The 22,405-nt window shown below is 50.4% G+C and overlaps 8 protein-coding genes across 8 annotated transcripts; 4 read left to right on the forward strand and 4 right to left on the reverse strand.

The window, feature by feature from the left end:
* Positions 1-1,107: 1,107 nt before the first annotated feature.
* On the reverse strand, positions 1,108-2,258 carry BKA67DRAFT_92390 (uncharacterized protein). The gene has a single exon (XM_046109547.1). The coding sequence runs from the start codon at positions 2,130-2,132 to the stop codon at positions 1,341-1,343; it is 792 nt and encodes a 263-aa protein (XP_045952575.1). The 5' UTR covers positions 2,133-2,258; the 3' UTR covers positions 1,108-1,340.
* A 1,690-nt stretch (positions 2,259-3,948) lies between these two features.
* On the reverse strand, positions 3,949-6,729 carry BKA67DRAFT_525996 (uncharacterized protein; the record flags this gene model as incomplete). Its single annotated transcript, XM_046098715.1, has 2 exons — positions 3,949-5,826; positions 5,875-6,729. The coding sequence occupies 2 exons, from the start codon at positions 6,727-6,729 to the stop codon at positions 3,949-3,951; spliced, it is 2,733 nt and encodes a 910-aa protein (XP_045952576.1).
* A 1,810-nt stretch (positions 6,730-8,539) lies between these two features.
* Positions 8,540-10,727, reverse strand: BKA67DRAFT_583099 (putative sulfate adenylyltransferase). The gene is made up of 4 exons (XM_046104049.1): positions 10,499-10,727; positions 10,258-10,440; positions 10,043-10,188; positions 8,540-9,971 (listed from the first exon to the last, which is right to left on the reverse strand). Exons 1-4 carry the CDS (start codon positions 10,519-10,521, stop codon positions 8,776-8,778), a joined length of 1,548 nt encoding a protein of 515 aa, XP_045952577.1. The 5' UTR covers positions 10,522-10,727; the 3' UTR covers positions 8,540-8,775.
* Positions 10,728-12,604: 1,877 nt separating this feature from the next.
* BKA67DRAFT_663930 (dioxygenase) lies at positions 12,605-13,746 on the reverse strand (the record flags this gene model as incomplete). Its single annotated transcript, XM_046108275.1, has 3 exons — positions 12,605-12,875; positions 12,966-13,447; positions 13,513-13,746. The coding sequence occupies 3 exons, from the start codon at positions 13,744-13,746 to the stop codon at positions 12,605-12,607; spliced, it is 987 nt and encodes a 328-aa protein (XP_045952578.1).
* A 1,250-nt stretch (positions 13,747-14,996) lies between these two features.
* Positions 14,997-16,469, forward strand: BKA67DRAFT_663931 (uncharacterized protein; the record flags this gene model as incomplete). The annotated part of the gene is made up of 3 exons (XM_046108276.1): positions 14,997-15,766; positions 15,825-16,288; positions 16,345-16,469. 3 exons carry the CDS (start codon positions 14,997-14,999, stop codon positions 16,467-16,469), a joined length of 1,359 nt encoding a protein of 452 aa, XP_045952579.1.
* Positions 16,470-16,919: 450 nt separating this feature from the next.
* BKA67DRAFT_663932 (uncharacterized protein) lies at positions 16,920-17,909 on the forward strand (the record flags this gene model as incomplete). The annotated part of the gene is made up of 1 exon (XM_046108277.1): positions 16,920-17,909. One exon carries the CDS (start codon positions 16,920-16,922, stop codon positions 17,907-17,909), a length of 990 nt encoding a protein of 329 aa, XP_045952580.1.
* BKA67DRAFT_92594 (uncharacterized protein) lies at positions 17,593-19,631 on the forward strand. The gene is made up of 2 exons (XM_046109549.1): positions 17,593-17,888; positions 17,941-19,631. Exon 2 carries the CDS (start codon positions 18,033-18,035, stop codon positions 19,569-19,571), a length of 1,539 nt encoding a protein of 512 aa, XP_045952581.1. The 5' UTR covers positions 17,593-17,888; positions 17,941-18,032; the 3' UTR covers positions 19,572-19,631.
* A 975-nt stretch (positions 19,632-20,606) lies between these two features.
* On the forward strand, positions 20,607-22,391 carry BKA67DRAFT_695983 (beta-lactamase/transpeptidase-like protein). Its single transcript, XM_046109330.1, has 3 exons — positions 20,607-21,037; positions 21,111-22,084; positions 22,147-22,391. The coding sequence occupies exons 1-3, from the start codon at positions 20,926-20,928 to the stop codon at positions 22,273-22,275; spliced, it is 1,215 nt and encodes a 404-aa protein (XP_045952582.1). The 5' UTR covers positions 20,607-20,925; the 3' UTR covers positions 22,276-22,391.
* Positions 22,392-22,405: the final 14 nt, after the last annotated feature.

A 22,405-nucleotide genomic window follows, 5' to 3' on the forward strand; every position in this document is an offset into this window, starting at 1 on the left:
TCAATGGCTGTCTAGAGTCGCGATTTGGTATTTCAGTGTTTATCTCTCCGACGAATAATTCGAAGGAACGGGCGAAAAGTATAAATCGGACCGTATGTGCGGACGAGCCAATGGCCTGGAATGTATTATCGGTGTGGTTGGCTGTCTCAGCTACGCAGGCGCTGGCGCTTATGGTTATGGCGGGGAAGTCAGAGCAAGTCCGAACTCTCGTAGAAGGTGCTGCTGCTGTTGCCAAATGGCTGCCAGAATTAAACGTTCACTCCTGCTTATTAGATCAAAGGTTCTTGGTTCGTGCCAACATGGTGACGTCCAAGGAAGAGGAGCGAAATGGTGTGAATAGAAGGGAGTGACTTTATCGCAATCTGCATGTTATTATCTTGTCGCGGATGTCGAGCTCTCTGACCCCTGCGAACCACCCCGGCTCAGCAGTGAGCCCGACAACAACAAATACAATGTGGTACGCCACAAGGTTTCTTATCACATGTGCGAGTAATTGCCTGGGGGGAGTGAGTACAGTTTTGCCCAAACACTAGAAACGCAATTGCAAGTGATTGCGGACCTGTGCTCACTTGCTGAGAAGCTCCTACTTGACCGACTCAATGGTCCATAGGTCCCAATTGCATCTCCGATTACGTTCACGCATATGCTACTGTGTCCGGTGAACAAGATGTCCAACCTGACGAACGATATGTAGTGATTGACTCCTCCGGAGACTTCGGATCATGCCATGCAGCATCGAGTTGTGCCCAGTGAGGCATGCAGCCCCTCAACGCAATCCATGCACGCCGACACATTGCAGACGGATAAGGTAAGGCACCTACTGTGTTACGATATGCCACTCCCGAAACCTTACTGAGCCCAACAAAGTCCATCATGTAGCCAAACAGCGGGCCAAAGTTCGAAACGACATGTCTGTAAAGCCTGAGGGAATACGAAGAGATCAGCTAGCTTGTCCTCGCCAACAATTCTGGCTGCTCAAATAACGCTCGACAGGACGTTTTCGAGCGCTGACTTCAACCTCGACAACGCATGATCAACCGGAAACGCGGCCGAGGACAAGAGCGCCAAGACTGATACCGTAGCGGGGATTATGACACTAATTTCGGTGAATGTATACTTAAGGGATTATTAGCGGTCTCTCGGTGCTCCGCTCGCGACTATAGTTGCTCACAATCACAAAACCGTAATTAGGAGTCGCGTGTTATGTTTCTCAATGCATGTCATCTAGGTCCTTGTTCAAAGTCAAATTCTCTCGGTATCTGCATTCATATGACCACCTAGGTTAGAACAGAAGCAACATCATCACCCAAGATAATACTTCACTCGCTGGTACTCCACAATTATCTTGAACGTGAGTAAAACCTAACATACATCCAATCCCAAATACTCCACCCGTCGTATCGTCTAGACTCCGAATCCTGAGATATGATCGTGGAATATGTTTGCGTGCACACCGCCGGAACGTAGTGGAAGGCTTGCGGTCTTTCTTGTTCCCCTTCGTCCTCTGACACTGGATCTTCATCCAGCAGATACTCGAGTCTCTCCTGATCGTGTATATGAGTGCCGTAACCATATTCGTCAGTGAGAACACCAAAGACACCGATGATGGGAGACATTTGGCAGATTGTGTTGACCAGTGAGTGATATAGCACATTCCAGGAGAGGCCGTGGCCCTTGTGGGGATCGACCTTGGCAGCAAGATGTCGTGGTTCACTAAAAATGTACAGGTAAGCATGTACCATCTCATGGACAAGTACAGCAAGCATATTCTTGCGGTCGCAAGTGGTTGTTCCATCCGAGCAGTACCGAAATACCGTTATGCGCCCAGAATCATGTTTGTATAGGCCTAATACGTTGCGTCCAGACAGCCGGCTGGTGGGTTCGTGATGGCCTACAGACAGCCTTACCCCGTGCTTGAACAGTTTACGCTGAAAGAAATACCAGTCCAATATGGTGAACGCCCCTTTCATAAGTTCATCAATAGCTTTTCTGTGACACGCCTCATAAATTCTGGCGAAATCATCCCTGAGTTCTGCCCGAAAGCCGTACAAGTTAGTACCTTGGGGAACAGATATTAGTGCCAAACGTACGAGATCATCAGGGTCATGTAATCCAGGAGTGATGCAGTCCATTTTTGTGTGAGTTGAGCGTTATCAGAGTCAAACTTGGAATTTCGGATGCACTGTTTAGATACTACATGATATGCTTTCTGCATGCATCTTATTTCTCGTATACTCGGTGCCGTCTTTATTGCTGCCACATCTACCATATCGCATGCAGAACCTAGATTATTGAGCACAAGACCACTATATATGCGAGAGAAGTTAGTGATTCGCCATTTATATATGGGGGCGTTCTTGATAAAGAATTATAAGCTATAAGGCAATGTACTATAAGACAACAAAGGGATTTGCATCATTACTGGACGTAACAAAGCAATATATGATTACTAAGAGTCAGTAAAACATATAACACCTTACTTTCTACGATGATGACTTTGATTTCTCACGTCGAATATCTACTCTAACCAGGCTGCGGCCTTTGGGGAAGACGAGGAGTAAGACTGATGGTTATCTGAACAGTACAGGCTCCTTTCAAGCAGACGTCATGTGAATACATTTACTAACCATAATATTTCTCCTCGTAGTAATCACGATCATCTGAAGCTTACTATGGACAACAACATTGCGCCAGCATAACAGGTTCTTACAGGCGTCTTGACCTTCTTTTCGTTTCGACAAATAATTATATCTTCGGAAACGATGTGGTGTAGTAGCCCCGCCGAGCATGCTCAAGGAATGCTGTGACAAGAACCCAACATACCCTCTGAGACCCGCCAACTCGATACCTCTGCTCACGACATCATTGAGGTTATCTTGTCCAAACACCCCCAAAGACTACCCCAGACGATAGCTCGGCATATCTAGAGCATCGAACACAAACAACACCCGGTACATATTATACCTCCTTGATTTATCTTTTGCCTCTCTGCTATGATTACAAACACGAAACCCACAGGTCATACCTACACACGCAGGCTATTTTCATCTGCCAGCAGCTCTTATCATCCCCAGGTTTCTTGTTCTATACCTCGAAATCACAATGAAACTATCAGTCGTGTCACAGTACGAAACCAATTCAACGCAACGAGTGCTAGTGGTGAGTTTCCTTGCCGTTTCCTTTGTCCTCAAGACCTTTGTCGCCAAGTTATGGTAATATTTACAAAATCATTTAGCATTCCAGCGGGAACGCACTGAGCACCGAAAAGGGATGTGGGATTCTGAACGCAGCTTTCGCCTTTGTTCTGATTTATGCCGAGACATGCACGAACCAAGCTAGCTAGCAGGTGCTTGGCAGATTCATAACGTCACATAATCATAGCAGCTGCTGACCCGTATTCCATTCACCTCACCTCGGTGTTCTGTTTCATGATCCCGCGTCATGGTTACACGACTGATTATTATCGCGTCCCTGCACCGGAATCATTGCATAATGCTTGCTTCTTCCTGAACCTCAATGGTTGTATTTTCGTAGGCGACGCTGATAACCACCGGCATCCGGCGGACGAACAAGAGAAAGAGACGCGATAGGTCTTCAGTAGCAACAAGCAAATCGGTATCTTCGTTCGTGTCGATTTATATAACAGATCATCCCAAAAACTCGCTTGCATACGGAACGTCATCTCGCGATCCCTCGCCGTAGTGAAGTAGTCAAGAGGAAAAGGGCGTAGAAAATGAAATAAAAGGATTCAAAAAGCCAAATAAAAACTCCGGTCCCATGCAAAGATGCAGCAGTGAGATGAGACGCAAGACCATCTTCCATGCCATGATGCAATGAATATATCTCATGAATCCACTTTGGTGGCCAACACCTGCTCCATATCGGTGTTGTACTGTTTGTGAAACTTCCACGACACCACTTTAACCCAACCTCCGATTCCCCATCAACCTAGTTCTCTTCGTCATCTTCCTCGATGGGCGCCGGTGTCCTGCGCTCAGTCCTGCGCTTCGGCCTACGGTGTCTGCTACTACTGATATTGCTTGCCGAATCATCAGGCGCCAGACTCTCCATATCATCACCGCCCCAATCACTCTCACTCTCATCCTCGCCCGTGGCCCAGTAAGGGCGGTCGAAGCCGTTAACACTGCCGCCACTCTGCGGCAGGACCGAGGGGCCTGCTCTTCGCTGCTGCATACTCATCATAAGACCGGTGTTGCGCTGCCGCAGGGCTATCCGGACCATTTCCGCACGATGGTGGAGTTTCTCGAATGCGTCCTCGAGAGCTTCCATGCCTTGGTAGATCTCGCGTTCGACTTCGGCGAGGACGGCGATCTCAAGCTCCTCGTCGTGCGATACGGCCTGTCGGTTGTGTCCTTGTGTTGCCGAGGAGGACAGCGAGACGAATGACGCAGGCGTCGCGCCGCGGCTGTACATGCCTGAGAAAGGCGTCGTGTTTCTCGAGGCGCCAAGCCCAGGCGCTTGACGTGACATGCCTGTGCCTGGTCGCGAAGTTGGAGGCGAGAAGAAACCGGATGCGGGAGTTCCACCGCGAGAGTTGGGGTATTCTGCTGTCGGCGTGGTGCCGTCATCGCCGTCTGCTCCGGACCACAAAAACCCATCAAAGCGACCGGAAGTCAATATCTCCCATTCCTGTGGGCTAATATCGTGGATGGTGACAAGCAAGTCGTGGTGGAACGGGTTCTTGACGAGATACATGGCGACCTCGGCATCACGAGGAGTCTGAGACAACTTGTATAGACGCTGTAGTGACAGCCCTAACTTGACGATAAAGTCTGAACGAGGCTTACGCACGTTCGGCGTAGGGGCTCTGACATCGGGCTTCAACTCGTGTGACCCAGCTAGAAGGGCGTTGAAGTATGGACGTTCTTCGGTTTCAAGACTGGTCAAGATGGCGAAGGTGAGTGTCTCATCGTCAACATCTGTCGGTGGCGGTGCAGGCGCCTCAGAACACACGTTCAACCACTTGTCCACAGCGGACCTGACCTTCTTGGATTGTCGGAGATAGTGATCCCTGAATTCCTCGGCGATATCGGGATCCAGTTGTACGGGCGAAGATGGCCTGGGCGGTAAGTTGGTGAGCTTCTCCGTCGCTGCTGCGCTCAAGGTCGCGAGGTCAAAGGGTGGCCATTGGGGCAGCTCGACCCTGCCTCCAACTCTCTCAAGAACCTCTCCCCAGCCAAGTCCGCGGTGTTCCTCAGGCGTCTTGGCACACATGACACACGAGCAGCCTTCGGCAGGTAGGTCTCGCGAGAACACATCCTCCAGTCTGTCCAGCAACCGCCTCGCTACGGTCTTGTGGCCAGTTGCCACTGCCACCGAGCCTTGCTTGTGGATAACGTCCTGATATTTATCCAGAAGATTGAAGAAGGGCGCAAACATGACTTCAGTACCGACCAGGGGCGGATTTGAAGGACGTGAGCCGTTCTGCTTTGGTATGACGGAAAGGAAGTGCTTGGGTATAGGGTGCATCAGACCACCATTCTGCATGAGATAGTCGATTCTTGGTACATCCTGGATGTTGAGAGGCGGCGGCGGGGGAGGTGGTGGAGGTGGAGTACCAAAGTCGGTCATCGGTGTTGCGGCAGGCGTGGGACGATCCTTCTCGTCGAAAGCCACGGGAGGCTGTTGTCTCTCATTGGGAAATATTTGCGGGGGCGGGAACTGTGGTGTTGCGGTTGGGGTCTTCGGTGAAGAGTCCTGGACCGATTCTGGAGAATCGTCGTCAGTGCGGTCAGACCGCCTCGATTGCCTCGAGTTCATCCGCTTTGGGAGAACAGAGGTAGCAGCAGAGCGGGCGCCGGCCGTCTTGTCGTCACTGACAATAGAAGAATCGTCGTCGTCATCATCATCAACAAGATGGATATTGGGAGTCGCCTTCGACTTGACATAGGTAGCCTGACTGGATGTCTTGGACTTGGTAGACAGTTTTGATTTGTCGTCGCGCCTCGAACTCGACCTCGAAACGCCGCTGGTCCTCGAGCTCGGTCTGTCGTCACTTTCTCTAAGATGCGACGTCGAAGTATGGGTTCGTCGCTTCTCGCCCGACATTTCGGTGTCGGGCGGGCTCGGCGGTCGGTCATCCTTCTTCTTGGCCGTCTTCTTGCTGCCGCTGGCACTACTTCCGGAGCGACTGAGTGACTTGGACCTCTTGCTGACCTTGGAACCCAGGTCTGTCTGGTCGGGGGTGGGTGGTTCGCGGTCGGGCATTGGCGGCACGGAGAGATCCTCCCTGCTGGCGCCGACGAACTCCTTGCTATGGGCCTTGTTGAAAGTTGGGTAGGGCAAGCTGACCCTGCTGCCCTGCAGCGAACTCCTGCTCATCTCGGGGACCAGGTCGCTCATTGAGCCCGTCTTCCTCTTCCTCTCCTCACGCTCTCGCTCTTTCTCCTCTTTCCTCTCGCGGTGTCTCTGCAGCTTCTCCTCCTCGGTGCGAGGTCGGCGGTATGTGGTGGTCGAGGTCTGGGATTCTCCGTCGGCGGCCATCTTGGAGCTGCGCGACTTGGTGGACTTGTGAGTGCTGCGGTGGCGATGTTCTCTGTCACGGTCGCGGTCGCGGTCCCCGTCCCTATCTCTACCATCTCTCTCCCTCGACCGCTCGCGGCTCTTGACCCGCTCGCGCTCGCTCTTGCTCCGCCGGGGTCGCTCATCGCTGGCGGTAAGGACGCTTGCCGACACCTCGGACGCCCTGTCTTTGCTCGATGGGCCCATGGCTGGGGATTGGTAAACTAGTTGCTCTCTTTCCTTTGTCTCTCTCGCCTCACCCGTATCTCTAGCGTTCACCCACAGCAAGGCAGGACCGTTATAGTGTTAGGTGGAACCATGGGAGCCCAACCCGGGCCCGACCGCTATTTAGGTTCGGCAGGGAAGCGTTGTGCTGCTTGATCCAGATCTTGGATGGACAAGATGAGAACCAGTCGTCGATCTCCCGTGGTCGGGGGGATGATGTCAACGCAGATGCCGTCGCAGCTTTTGTGTCTTGGTCGGTCGTTCTTTTCTGTATTTTTTGGCTCTAGTCGGCGAAAAATGGTAACGGCTCAGAAGGATCAAACCATAGTAAGTTACCAGTAGTTAGTCAGTGAATTAGTTCAGAAACCCACGGGCAACCTCCCTAAAGGTCACAGTGCTAATAATACAAGGTAGGCAAGAGTGGTGGGCACCAGTGCATCTGAACGCAGGCGCAGACGCAAATGCACCCTTTTTCGTTCAAGCTCGGCGGCTGCACGTACTTTGATGAGCAACGTCACGAAACCTGATTCGATGGCAATGGGGGCAGCATCACAGAAACGGCAGGGGTCTGACAGCAGCCAGCCAGCCCAGCCTGATCCTGACCCCAAGCACTGGCGAGCTTGTTCGGCGGGGTCGATTGGGGGAGAGTTCGAAGGTAGACAGACCTACAGTACCAAGTAATTAACCTAGGCCGGGCTACCTTAACAACTAACGTAACACATGCGAATCATTGACACAGCCTTGACTGGTAATAAACAAATGGTGATTGCCTGCAGGAATACATGAACTGCATACCGACATTGGATTGGATTAAACACCATTCACAGCATTGTGTCTCAGAATGGCCAGTTTCATGGTCCAGAACGCTGGTTGCGCCGCTCCACGTATTCCCTTGGCGTCCTCGTCTCCATCCATGTGCTGTTGTGCATGTCTTGCCTTATTTATTCCAGCTAGCTGCACGCTCCAACTTTTGGACGGCTAACAGCCCTTGGGTGACGGCCTCTTTGGCTGAGAGTCATTGTGGGTTTGCCATAACAACTTTCAGCAGACCAAGCCATAACCTTCATGAATCCCTCCTTGTCGAGCGGCATGGGCTGCCAATTATCCACAACACGACTCAGCAGGAATCCCGTAGATCTGATTTACCCCCACGGCTGAATCGACATGTAGATTCCTGTCAGATTGCCATTACATTCATCCGTACCTACTACTTACCTATGCCACCAACACACCAAGTTACATATATACCCCATGCAGTACAGTACGAATAACAGCTGTCACGCCCCCAAGAGCAGCCGCCGCCAGGAGCTCCAGAAATAGCCCACCCGCTGCGGGCCATTTTGAACCAGCCAACCATCCGTGTTGGCAGCAAGTATTGAATACCCGCCTCCCACACCGCAAGAGCATCGGGTAGCAAAGTCTGCAATACCGCCAAATTTGTCAACCCCTCCCCTCCTTCTGTGAAAAAGTGCTAAGCGCTGGCATGAGCTGGCCATGATCTCGGGAAAACGCCATCATGATCTCGGAAATATTCGTAGTACGCACTCGGGAGCGAAAGGTCGTCTGATCGGGATGCCGTGCAGCCGTGCTCCTCGGAATCGAATAGATCGATGAGTGCATGGCATTCTCGTGCAAAGCGTCTCAGCGAGCACAAATGATGTGTTCGCTGGGGGGCAAGTGTTGCATACACGGCAAAATCTGCATTGCCTACATAGTATGACCTTCTCTTGGTAAGAGTGGACCATTATTACACATATTTGAGAGCAGCTTTCGGTCACGGAGAATGAGTCTGTACGGTTTTCAACAACCCATGCAGGGTTTGCCATTCGTTCTACATGACACTATGTAGTTGACTACAGATGTCTTCTCTCTATCTTTCAATGCTCGTGTCTCATTCCCAATGGCATCTCTAGCGATCCAACAATTTTGAAGAGTAAACATAACCCATGATGTGACCCAATGCATCCCAAAAACGCTAGGAAATGACCCCGCCATAACCCCATATTATGTATAGAAAACGACAACGCTTTATAGGCGGTCCAAGAGGCCCTTGCTCTCCAAGGTAAGGACGATCTGGTGGACAATAGCACGAACGCTCTGCTTCTCAGCATCAACAACCAAGTCAGGCTTGGCGGGGGTCTCGTAGGGGTCATCGACACCAGTGAAACCCTTGATCTCACCATCACGAGCACGCTTGTAGATGCCGCGCTTGTCCGTCTTCTCGCTGTACTCGAGGGAAGTAGCGACGTGGATGAGGTAGAAGTCACCGAACTTTTCGACGAGCTCCCGGGCGTTCTTACGGTCAATCTCGTAAGGGGCGATGGGGGCAGCAATGACGGCCGAGCCGGAACGGGTGAGCTCTCCAGCGACGAAGGCAATACGGCCGATGTTCTTGCTGCGATCCTCCTTGCTGAAGCCCAACTCTGCGGAAAGCTCGGATCGGACGGTCTCACCAAGCAGAAGGGTGACCGAACGGCCACCCTGCTGGTTCAGGGTAACCTGGAGGGCACGAGCGATCGCGTCCTTGCCACTGTTCTGGTAACCGGTCAAGAAGACGGTGAAACCTTGTTGCGATCGAGCAGGGTGCGACTCCCGCAGAACCTTGACGACCTCGGGGTATGAGAACCACTCGGGGATCTCACGGCCGCTTCGGAGTCTGGCACGGAGCTCGGTGCCAGAGATGTTGGCAGTGCGAACGTCCTTGGGGATGGTGTCAATGGGAGCGTACTCGTCGCTGTCGGGGAGGTAGGTCATCATCTGGAAGGGAACGACCTGGATGCCGAGCTCATCCTTGTACTTCTCAACAGCGTATTGGGCGTCATAGGGACCGTAGAAGTCGACACCCTTGCTGTTCTTGCCCGGACCGGCGTGGTCACGGCCAACAATGAAGTGGGTGGCACCATGGTTCTTGCGAATAATGGCGTGCCAGATAGCCTCACGGGGACCTCCCATTCTCATGGCCAATGGCAGAAGACCCAAGACTGCCATGCCGTTAGGGTATCTTGGCAGAAGCGCCTTGTAGACACGGACTCTGGTGAAGTGATCGATATCACCGGGCTTGGTCAGGCCGACAACGGGGTGAATGAGGACATTGGCGTGGTGCTGGCGAGCGGCGCGCACAGTCAGCTCACGGTGAGCGCGGTGCATGGGGTTTCTGGTCTGGAAAGCGACAACCTTGGTCCAGCCCAGCTTGTCGAAGTGTTGCCTGATCTCGGCGGGGGTGACTGTGGGCAAATGCTATCAGTAAATGCTTCATAGGGGGGGACTTGCCATTTCACTATAAAGTAGAGCTTACATCTGAGATCGACAAAGTCATAGTGCTGGAGACGGTTGATTGCCTCAATCTTTCCACCGACGTAGAACTCGCCAGCGGTCTTGTAGAGGTAGGCGACAGCAGGGTGCTCCTCGTCACCGCCGAAAACCTCCTTGGCCTCGAGCTGCCTATAATGAAGACGTGATTAGTGGCTGAAGTTACCAAGCGCTTGGCAGCTTGGCGCAAAGATAACTCACTTGTCAGGTCTGTAGACGTCCTCGACGGTGAGGATAGCCAGGTTGGCATCGTCACGGAGATCGCGCAGGGTGACACGCTGTCCGGGCTTGAGGCCGACCTCGTCGATTGTCTGTTGCGACAGATCTAGGGTGATGGGCATAGAGAAGAGAGCGCCATCGGCAAGACGGTTCTCCTTGACAACTCTGCAGGTCCCATATTAGCTTCAAATTTACTCAATTAGGTTTCAAATCGATCGCATACCCATTGTAATCAGCCTCGCTCATGAAACCTGCGCAGAACCATCGTGTCAGTTTCAGTTGGTCACAATTATGACTTTACGAAGTCTTTCTTCCCGCGCCCGAGTCAGGAACGCGAAAGTTATGACGACGATGGCGGGGCAGACTGCAGGACCCCGCCATGCGCCAAAAGAAAAGTTCATGGGTATAGATGGAGTCGAAGGCAAACTTACCCTCGAGAGGCGAGAAACCACCGTTCAGGATCAGTTCGAGATCGCAAAGTTGTCTCTCGGTCAGGGTGATGGCAGGAAGAGTCTCGGCCTCAGCAGAGAGCTCGTCGTGTCGGGGAGCATCTCGTGCAATGAGATCCTTGAGGATACCGCCGTGGGGTGTGTTGGCCATTTTGTGTATAAGTGAACGAGGTAAAGATCTAGTACTAGAGCAAATCTAACAACGAGGACTACTTCGCAACAACAACTGCAAAGAGGACAGGAAGGCAGGAGGAGGAGGAGGAGGAAATGTACCAGGGGAGGATAGATATGTAGAAGAAAGAGAATGGCGAAAGTAGCGAACTCGGAGAAAAGTAGGCTTCTTCTCACCTGCTTTTTATTGTAAGGCGTAACACCGCTGAGAAATGACAAGACCCCCCCAGACAAAGTACACTGACTTGAGACGACGGCCTCTCCGGGGAAATCTAGAAGGCAGACACAAATAGGTACACAGTTACCTACATGTGCTTTACTAAGAGATCGCAAACGGGAACATGCAATACGTCTGAGGCTCACATCGCTGCAGACTCCAAGAGTCCACAAAGAGACGAGCTTGACCCCATCGAGGCAATTAGTACCGGTCCGCGGAACCATTGAACCCACTCGCCCACACTGCAACCGCAGAATTCACGAGGTAGAGATGTGACGTTTTGTGCGAAAAGTCGCGATATGGAGTAGAAAGTATTGGTTATCGTTTCATTCCGATGGCGTGCTCACAAGCTACAACCGGTAGCTTGACTTGGATCCCGCACCCAACAAGGCGAGCGGCGACCTACTGGAGTAGGTAGGTAACTAGGTACCCCAGCCAGCTAGTCGTCTCGGTTCAAACCAGTATGCAGCAGCCGGCCGATATGATTTTGATTTTGGCAGTTCCGTATCATTGCCACGTGAAGGAAACGCAGGAACAGATGTCATAGTGTCACATGCGCCTGGGTCTGATAGTACTTCAAGATAGCTACCGTGAAGCAATTTGTGAAGGTGGCATCGAAGCGGTGCCCTAGTCTTCTCCGGGGATAAAAATGAACGACATGCACGACGCCAAGATCTGCTCCAAGGTGAGTAAAAAGAAGATTGCCGAGTACCCACCGCTTCCCGCCCATGGATTTTATAGCCGTATTTAGCGTCATCGCCGACAACCGTAACCGTAACGACAACCGTGCTTTTGAGTCCATGCAACTGGCCAGGTTTGACCTACGTTATCAATTATCACTCTGGAGAGAACTTCCATATTAGGCGTATATGACCTCGAAGATGGAACGTTGACTGATTCTTAAGGATACCTCACTATCAAAACGGGATTTTCGATGTGACGTAAGTACAACTACTATCTAGTCATGCTAGGTCATCTGCGTTGTCCTTTAGCCTATTTCGCCTCAAGCCGGAAAAGCAGACGAGCGATACCTATTCGAAGAACACGGGCTATTTGGGAGTCAAAATTTCAACTCATCCTAGGACTCAGAGACTGAATATAGCTTACAAGCACCATCTACATCATGCTAATACAAAATACATAAAATTTGTGTAAATACTGTCACCATAGAATATACCGCTAAGGGCCTTTTCTTCTTCTTTTTTTCTTCTTCCCCAAGTCAGTAGTGTGGCTGGCTAGAGTAAGAATAAAAAAGAGGAATAGAAAGAGGAATAAAAAAGAGGATAAAAAAAAAGGAGAGCGAAACAGTACTATACAACGAGACCTGATCTACCACGAATTGGGCACGAATTTGGCTGCGTGCTCCCAATTGAGGTCAACACCACATGTTTATCGCAAAAATTGATGATAACGGGGTCACTGTTTCGACTCATGCAAATCATTGAGGTATTGAACGCTATGTATCTCATATGCTACACGAGCTGAAGCCCGATCAATCGACATCTGGTACCGGCAAGTGGTCTACGAGCTTCATCCGAAGACCCAACTTCGCGAGAGCCTCTGTGGCATTTTTATCCCTCAGATCGTCAGTTTCCTTCTCAGTAACAAGGACAAAGTCGTGCTTCAGCAACCAATCTCCCTCCTTCACATTGTATTTCTCGGCGGTCTCCTTATCAACCTTATCGAGATCGACTATGAGGCTTTGCTTGACACCAAACACTGCATCGGATGTCTCGTAGGGGTCTCCTCGTAGATATAGGGCACTGTTCAGTTAGTCTCAGTTATACCAAAGTGTGGAATACAACCAAGTGGGACGAGCAGCGGTTTCTGGAGGATAGCTAAGGACAACATACGTAATCAACCGATCTAGGCCATCTTTTCCAAACATGAAATGCAAATGCGCGGGCCGCCAACAGTGTCGGCCGAGCTGCTCAAGTAGCTTACCCACAGGCCCATCGTGGGGGATTGGGTAGCTCACGGGCTTTATGGCTTTGAACCAGAACAGCCCGTTTTCATCACTCTCCATGACGCATCGCTCGCTCGCCACTTCGCGGCCAGCATGCTGTACATCATAGTGTCCAGAGCTGTCCGTTTCCCAGATATCGATCTTCACTCCTTGTATCGGCTTGCCGCTCGTGTCTTTCACGGTGCATATGCACAATAACGGCTCGCCTTCGGGATCCGAGGACATAGAGCCGCCGTTGGGCATTGTAGGTGCATCGTGCGTGTGGAATGGGCCTAATACAGAACCCTCGGTTGAAGCGGTTGGTTTGGGATGATTGATACTGTCGACGAGAAGCGATAGTCCGAGCACATCGGAAAGTAGGATGAACTCCTAGGAGTGCAATTGGGTCAGTTTCACGGCATTTTTTCATGGTTCGGGGGTTAGACATCACTTACATGGCGGACATCACTGCTGATCTGCCCACAGCCCACGAGGAAGTTCAACGCCGCCATCCATTCTTCGGTGCTCAATCTGGTCTCGCGCGCAAAGTCGTGGAGATGTGTCACGAGTCTTGACATGAGGTATTTTAGCCGCGCATCTTTGCATTGTGCGTTGATCAAGTTCGTGTTTGGTGTGATATTGTCGATCGTGAGATCCAAAAGAGGTGGTCCATCGTAACTTGGCGCCATTGTATCCAAGTCTAATCAACCGTACTACTAGATAAATACCACGAATCTTCTTGGTAGATGTGTGTTACAGACGCTTGTATTGATATACAGTTCGAGTATTGCTAAAAGTCTTATAAATGCTGAGTAATGGATCTGTCATTAGGGTATATGTACGCCTGAACGGCAACCCTTGGTTCACCATCGGCAGATAAGTGATAGGACTTGTCACGCGTATAGCATGACAATAGTAGACGCTGGTAGCAAATCAACAGCTATCCGCAGGTATCAGCCTGACCAGATGACACAAGAGTCATTCCTACCCAGAGCAATGTCATTGTGTTTCGGGTTTTCGGACGAGGCGGCTCTTGTAGAATGCCCGACCATGAGGTAAATGAACGCGTCGATGTGGGGTAAATGATAGGTTCGGGAGTGGAAGGCGGGATCGCGGGGTAAAAGTTATTTGATGTAGTGAAAGAAGACCACCGAGGTAATTGTCTTTAGGTATGCATGCGTCTACACTACCCCAACCCATCATATAGGGCGTCTAATAACATTGGCCTATTGAACGATGAATAGTGCAGATACGACTATCATATTGCGTATAGTGTTGCCCTTACACGAGTAAAGTCGGATATCAATCCAATTCCTTAAAGTCTGATCAACCTCTCATCTTGAGGCTATGTTGCCTTCAGCTTCTATAGTATTTCGAGACCGGACTTATATATAGTCGAAACACATGCAGGTAGGTTTCCTTGCAGAATAAGACCTCCCCATATTGCTCTTCCCCTGATCGTTCATTCTGCTGGTTTTATTAAGCGCTCAAGTGGGTCATGGTTGAGGCTGTATCAAAGCTGACGCAATTCTTTGGCAGTAAAACGGATGGGCTTGGCGTGGCAGTGTCAATGCCATGATATGATGTGAAGTCGCATTCTGCTGTCATACGGCACAGCCTGACCGAGAATAGGATTCTTCAGCTGTTGCCGCCAATCCAAACCATTGCTACTTGTCACCAAATGTTCAAGATCTGCTTGGGGGCGAGGCTTTGTTCTCTTCGCCTTGACTAATCACTTATACACTGAAATGATTTAATTAATTATTCTGAGACGAAGTTTTGCTTTCGGGATTTTTGCACAACTCTACAAAGTCACCACACTGTGTTCAGTTTGTGCACACCTTACACCAAGCCTCACCGTTACAGCTTTCCTGTTTCCTTTCTTTCAAATACGAGATGATATCTCCGTGATCATCAAGGACATAGTCGTCATTCCAACATGGACAACTTCACAGTTTCTACCTCGTGGGTGGCGCCAGGTATCGATGCACTCAACTCTAGCAGTGAAAACTGCAACGTGGGCGCCGCATGGATTGGAACAGCCATAAAAGGCCTGACCAGTGACGACCTGCGCAACAATGTACCACTTGGGTTGACGCTCAACTATCTTCGAACACTGGTCCCTAGTAATTGGCCGACAACAACGGACACGGACCTTTTTGCCTGGTACACCGAGTACTTGACCTCACCTGACAATGCACAAGGCAATTACACCCTCGAGTATATCCTTTCATTACCTTTAGTGCATTGTCACAAGGAGATATGTACCACAATGGACTGGGAGGGAGACCCAGATGTGTCAGGTGAAGGCATGATCGTCAGCTACTATCTTGCGGCTGTGCTTGCGACGATTTACTTTGCCATTTTGGTGTGGACCATTGTTGGACGATACGATGTCCCTTGGACGCACCACAAAATTGCCAAAAGGGGACTCAGCGCGGTTCAGGAGTCCAGCAACACTTTCCTCGATGCTGCTCTCATCTTCGCAGTGGCCATGTTGGGTGCTGCAACTGTGCGATTATACGTGCTCATGACAAACCAAAACGAGGATCGTTCCACTTATGCTACTATCGGTTCAGTTTCAATGTCCGCCTTTTCTTTGTTCCCAGCTTTGATACTCCAAGCTGTAACCGATGGTCAGCGGACGCATATTCTTCGACAGGTTCTATGGTTTGTCGCCATCTCCCTCACAATTGCGGTGGAAATCATGTAAGCGCGCACAATTTCTGGCCCCATGAGTCGTATTTTGCTAATAACCTTCAAATAGGTACCGAACAACATATCATGCCCCGGGATCCCGACAAGACGATCCGAATGCCAGCTGCGCAGATGGCAAGCTTCAAAAAGCGTGGTTGGCATTCTGCGAGGACGCTGCTATCAGAAGACAACTTGAACTAGGCCTAACCATGGCACATATCATACTTGGATTGCAATGTCTCTGGTGGCTATACTACCTTTTGGTGACGATTACACCGAAGCACTGGCACGAAAGACAGGGCCAAACGATGTTTGGACAGTTCTTTGCTCATTGTCGTCGCTGGATGCGAGCCTTAGACGGCATCATCTGCTTGGCCCTCATGTGGACATTGCTCGTACTGTTCCGGAGATACCGAAGCTCAATCCAAGACTCGACCGGCTACTCTGATACGGACAGTACATGGACTTTCGGACAGGTATTAGCTCTTGCTACTTGGGCGCCCGTGTTTATGGATCTGGTGGGTATACTAATATGTGAGTCGTCCTCCATCTGATATTATTCAGGATTCAATCTAATCTTGGTATTGCAGATGGCCCCGAAAAGGGATTGGATAAGAAGATCTCGGACAATTACCGGATCGTTCCAGCTGATGAGAGTCGTGCGACCACAATTGAGAAGTCCACCTATGGACCACTCCACGCACAAAATGTTTAAAAGGCGAAGTGTTGGGACCCCGGCGTTTACTTTGGAGGCGGTTTGAAAAACAAGATCGACGTGATGTGCCATCTGGTTTCGGTCCGGAGTTTTTTTGTAAACTTCTAGCATTATGATACCCTTTCTTGTTATTTATAATAGACAAAACTTCTCTGAATTATAGAATTTCAAAAGCTTTCCCTCAATATACCGACGATACAAAAATATTTGAGTTCTTTGTGTCAATTTTTGATTCTATTCGAGCCTAAGTACTCATTAGCAATTCGGAGACAATCTAATTTTCTGTTCTCTGGTTGGCCTGCGTGGCTGACCTGCATTGTGGCAGTGCCAAGGTTATGCGATCATCCCTCCTCAGTCTGCCAGCCTGACACATTATCTCCTCTTTCGAAACACGTTACTTGGAACAAACTTGGTATGTTCATTATTCAAGCAGATCTTTAGTACATCATCATGTCTGGTATCGAGGCGATAGTTGGCTTAGTCGCCGGCGGTGCAGGGTTGCTCTCACTGGCCATTCAGCTCGGCGAGAGCGCCATGAAACTCAAGAAGGCTTGCGGCATCGTCAAGGACGCCCCAAAAACAGTCTCAAAATTGACCTTCAGCCTCGAGACCATGGCCATTGCGTTGCAACAACTCGAGGAGCAACGACAGCACAGCATGCGAAGCGGGGTTATCCTCGCGCGTTGCATTATGGAGTGTCAATCGTGCACGGCCGAGATACAGGCGCTCGTTGACAAGATGGTCGACCGCTTGACACGACATGGAAGAATCGGTGGCAAGGTTTACGTCGCTTTTAAAGATACCCAGATGACCGAGCTCCTCCATGAGGTGGAAAGGACCAAAAGTTCTCTAGAGCTCGCCTATATGATGTATCTCGCCGAGGAACAAAGACAGCGAGATATGGAACGATCAGTTCAGCTCAACACCTTTCAGGACCTTCTCAGCCAGGGAAGACAGAAACTTCCCGAGGAGACAATGGTACCAGCTAGTTCCGGAGGTCCAAACCTACTGAGCAATTGGTCATTGGTGTCAGTGGCACCGAATGAACCACGAGTTGACCAGAACACAAGCGACCTTATCCGCTGGGACTCTAGACACCCGTACTCACCTAAATACAACCAGCTTGATCCTATAATAAGACATCGCAAGCGGAGAAACAGCAAGACACACTTGCAAGCTGGTTTGAAATTTCCCACGTGGCTATGTTCTCAAGTATGGCACCTAGCTGTGACGCGATCGCAAGATCGTTGGAGCATGCACCTGCGCACAGTCAATGTTGTTCCTCTCAATTCCCCTATCTTCCGCTATTGCCATAGTGGTAATTTGGAGGCAGTTAGACAGCTCATAGAAGGTGGTAAAGCTACGCCCCTGGACGTTGGACATGTCTCAAATAGGCAACGTGACTTGACCTTACTAGAGGTAATTTGGTCCATATACTAGATCATTGAAAACAACCGTCTGACTTAAATAGTATGCCTCACTAGGGGGCAGTCAAAAGTGGTTAGGTATCTCCTGAGCCAGACAACATTCCCAAACCATGAAGCAGTTCTCGCCACCGCCCTCATGTTTGCCAGTGGTGGCATCAAATATTACCCGCAAAAACCAGAGATATGGCATACGATAATGTCGGAGCCAGAATTCGATATAACTGCTGAGGAAGATCATGATTGCCCGTGGCTGTGGAGATGCTCAGACTCTCGAAGCCTGGAACATATTCTACAAAACAGATACGAAAAGTTTGAACTTTGGCCGTTGGAGAAGCGCTTCCAGCTAGCACTTCGTTTCGAAATATTGCCAGTTTCGGCATTTCTAAGATGTCTTGGCGTGTCATCATTGGATGCAAGGCTCGTTTCTTTGAAGGATGTCTATGGTACAACCATTCTACATCATATAGCGCGACGTGTATTTGCATATCAAACCTGCCGATTGGTCGATGAAGATAAGCAAAACTGGTTTGATTTCGGGGTAGATATGTTGAAGAACGGCGCGGATCCTTGTTGTATCGCGGAAGTAGACCGAGCTTATCGGATGGTGCCAGAATCTGCACAATCATACGACTCGATCACGCCACTGTTAGAAACTCTCGGTATCAGCTGGTTGCACATAGAGGGTTCATCATCAGTTCTGACGCAACGGCTTGAAAATTGGTGCAAAATGATAGAGCACGGCGGTATCAATCTGCGTGATTACGCCGCCATGGAAAGTCAAGCATGGAAAATGCTCCGTATCAAAAACTGTGCAACAAATGATCCTGGTACAGTACTATATGGTGGGAAAAGGTACAGCCTTCTCGGTTTAGATACTGAGTCTGGATTGTTCGTGGATACATTTGGAAATTGTAGCTTCAAGCTTGTGCGTCAACATACTCATGTTGTGTGCGAGCTGGGACGAACTCCAGGGGCATACATTGATAATGATAACCTACCAAGGACTGTTAATTGGTGGCCTAATCAAGATGAGAAGAATGAAGGCATTTGGGAAGTTATCGCTTATATAACAACGGCTTCGAAAGCCATTGATGTAAGAGAACACTTGCGTCAAGCGAAAGAACCTTTCACCTTACTGGTTGATGGTATTCAAGATGACTCAGGGCCCTTGAGTCTGATGCAGTACCGGGCTTCACGCCAACGCAGCCATATGCGAAGATCTAACAGCCAACCACCAAATTTAAGGCGCAGAGAAATTGCCCAGACTGCATTGTTGCAATCCGTTAGCCACCCATGGCTTGATAGTTATCACCTCTGTCCTTCCGAAAGTAGATGGAGATTTGGATGCTCAAAATTTTCTTGCGATGGGGATAACACTGTTTTTCAATTATTCAGCGACAATTACAAACGCACTGCGGCGGCTGTTAGGAGCTGTGTCCAAGAAAAGCTTCACAGCACAAGTGCGGTCCAGCAGAGCATCTATTGGAAAGTCTCAAGTTTCCTTGCGGAGATTGCCAGTTGTCAAGATGGAAGCGTGCCCGACTTGGCTCCAACAGTGTCTCGACATAATCGGGGGCGTGACTGCCCAGAAGGCTGCAGCACTGTTGATCTAAATAAGCTCAAAGTACCAGAGGCTCTTCGGTCACATCATCCCCAGCGATTTTATGAAGAATAGTGACGACCGATGGTTCTGAGGATCGCGAGAGTTCTTAAAGTACTCGACTGAACTTCAAGAATTATTGGGATAATCCCAACAAGCTTCGATCGGTACTTGAATTCATGACCGCATGTAAGGTCATTTCCCTGTCTTTACTCGACCCCCCTGCCACATAGCACTTGCTTCATGAGGCAAATCCCATTCAGTTTCTGTCCCAATCCAGACCTTGCATATTGGTACCATTTTGTCCGCTGCTATATTGCTACTACTATCCTGGGTTTGTACAAACACGCGGCCTCCTCGTAGCCATTGCACAGAGAGTCTATACGGCAATTCAGAATCTGACCGAATGTCCAAGCCGGCCCATTTGACGGTCGGCGTCCAACGCATCGCCTTTGAAATGTCAACAACCAAATGATTAAATATATCAGGCCTTGTTTTCCTCCGCCACTGATGAGGTGGATTGTCTCCGATCACTAAAGCGTCTTTTCCTCCTGAGTCTGCAGAATCATCACTTTCTAATTCATCATCACCGTTACCATTGTTGCAGGCAAAACTCTATGTCGTACTTCAGCTCTAACGGCCGTCGGATTTCTCGTGTATATTCATTTCCGGTTTGAGGAAATATACCGGTAGATATGTTGAGATAGAGAAATGTGAGTTATTCCGAGGACGTTGCGCCTTGCTGGCGATCTCGGACAAGGTCAGGCGACACGATGATAATTCTTGGCTCTCGATGCACCAATTCGATGCTTCCGCGTATCGCCTGAAGGAGGCAGGTAAACAATGAGTGTAGATTGGTGCATCTAGCATTTTCGGCGTGGGCCAGAAAACATTGCAACAGAATGCGAGAGCTCAGTTTTGGAAGTTGGATCTTCTTGCATTTCTCTTTAGCACATTGCCATAATCGAGACAGCGTTGGCAAAGATGCATATCTGATTGGTGTCACTAAAGCGTGAAAATGTGGAGGCGTTGAAGGAGTGAGACTGGCTGTAAACTAACCTATAAGATCACCGGGTCGTCGCTACGAGAGCCGACGACCCGACACGTTCTGTATTCGAGTAGCACCACATTTGTCATTGGCCATAAGCTCATTTGCGGCCCCATTCATCTAGCTCACTACTATTGGGTGTACCAAAGTGCATACTACTGATGCGTGATCCTGCGATTAGTAAATCATGGTTTTGATGAACTCACTCGGCGCGACACCAGTCCGGCTTCGTAATGGCCACTTCTGTAATTATCGACGGCGTTGACGCATTCCTCGCAGTGGGATAGTGGAACTGAACGATATAAAAGGGGATTGATGTCCACGATATGAAAGTCGTGCTGGCCAGAATAGATTATACAAAATCACTACGTGACATCCTGCATGAAACATCTGGCTATCATTCTTGTCATGTCTACCTTCGACAACCTTTTAAGCGCTGCAGTGGCAGATCATGTCATCCCCGGTGCCGCAATGGTGGCCAGGAACAAGTCTGGTCAGCAGCACCCCTCTATTATGTATTCTTCTGACTGCCTGCGAGCGTAATTCACTGACACGTGTATTTCCAGGAACTCTGAAATTCAACAAATCCTTCGGTCTCCAATCATCCGGTACCAACTCGGACATTCCATACAGTGCCTCCACCGTCTTAGAAATGGCATCCATGACCAAGCTCATCACCAGCATCGCCGCATTGCAACTCATCGAGCGCGGCCTCGTAGGACTGGACGACGACCTCTCCTCCATCCTGCCGGAGTTGGCATCGCAGCCGATCCTCACAGGCTTCGACCCGGCGGGGAAGCCCCAGCTCAAGCAGCGCCGGAACCCCATCACGCTGCGGCTGCTGCTGACCCACAGCACCGGCGCCGGGTACACGTTCACGCCGGGCTCGGTCCTGGCCGAGTATCGGACGCGGATCCAGGGTGGGGGCATCCTAGACGGGGCGACGGTGAACGCGCGGTTCGACTTCCCGCTGCTCTACGAGCCGGGCGAGGACTGGGAATACGGGCACTCCATCGACCGCGCCGGGCAGGTGGTCGAGCGGGTCTCGGGACTGCGGCTCGGGACGTACTTCCGGGAGAACATCTTCGCGCCCCTGGGCATCCGCAGCGGGACCTTCACGCCAGAGCTGGACACAGACCCCGGCAGCAGAGCCGCCGTCACGTTCCGGGACCCGGAGACAGGGCGCGCGGTCGAGCGCCCCGGCGAGCCCACCCTCGCGGGCAACACCACCGAGGACTTCGGCGGCCAGGGCCTGCACATGTCCGTCGAGGACTACCTGAAGGTGCTAGAGTCGCTGCTCCTGGACGACGGGAAGCTGCTGGACCCAAAGGTGGCGAAGACACTGTTCGAGCCGCAGCTGGGCCCCAAAAGCAAGGAAGCCCTGCTCAAGGCCGTGGTGACCCGGGAGGATTTCGTCGGGAACTTTCCGAAGACCGGGGAGTATGACTGGAGCTTTGGAGGGGCTGTGATCGATGGCGACAGCCATGAGTTTAGGAAGAAAGGGGCGCTGCTCTGGGGTGGTGCGGCGAATTTGTTTTTTGTAAGTTTCCCAGTTTTTGCTGACGTGGCTGTGGTGGGAGAACCTGACTGACTTGTCACTAGTTCGTGGACAGAGAAGCGGGCGTCACTGGTGTCTTCGGCACCCAGGTATACCCCTCAGGCGATAAGAAGATCAAAAAGTTGTATTCCGCTTTTGAGAAGGAGATCTATAAGCTAGGTGCGAGTCAATAAGTTAGAAGTCACTAGGGAACATGGCGTGCTGCAAGCTTGGTGTTTAAGGTTAGAATTTAGACAATAGTCACATTTCAATTCTTTATGTATGGACGGGAGATTCGCGGTGGTCATTGAAGTAGATATCAAT

This window comes from Truncatella angustata, assembly GCF_020726525.1.
Source record: "Truncatella angustata strain MPI-SDFR-AT-0073 chromosome Unknown BKA67scaffold_10, whole genome shotgun sequence".
In the NCBI taxonomy this organism is placed as follows: Eukaryota; Fungi; Ascomycota; class Sordariomycetes; order Amphisphaeriales; family Sporocadaceae; genus Truncatella; species Truncatella angustata.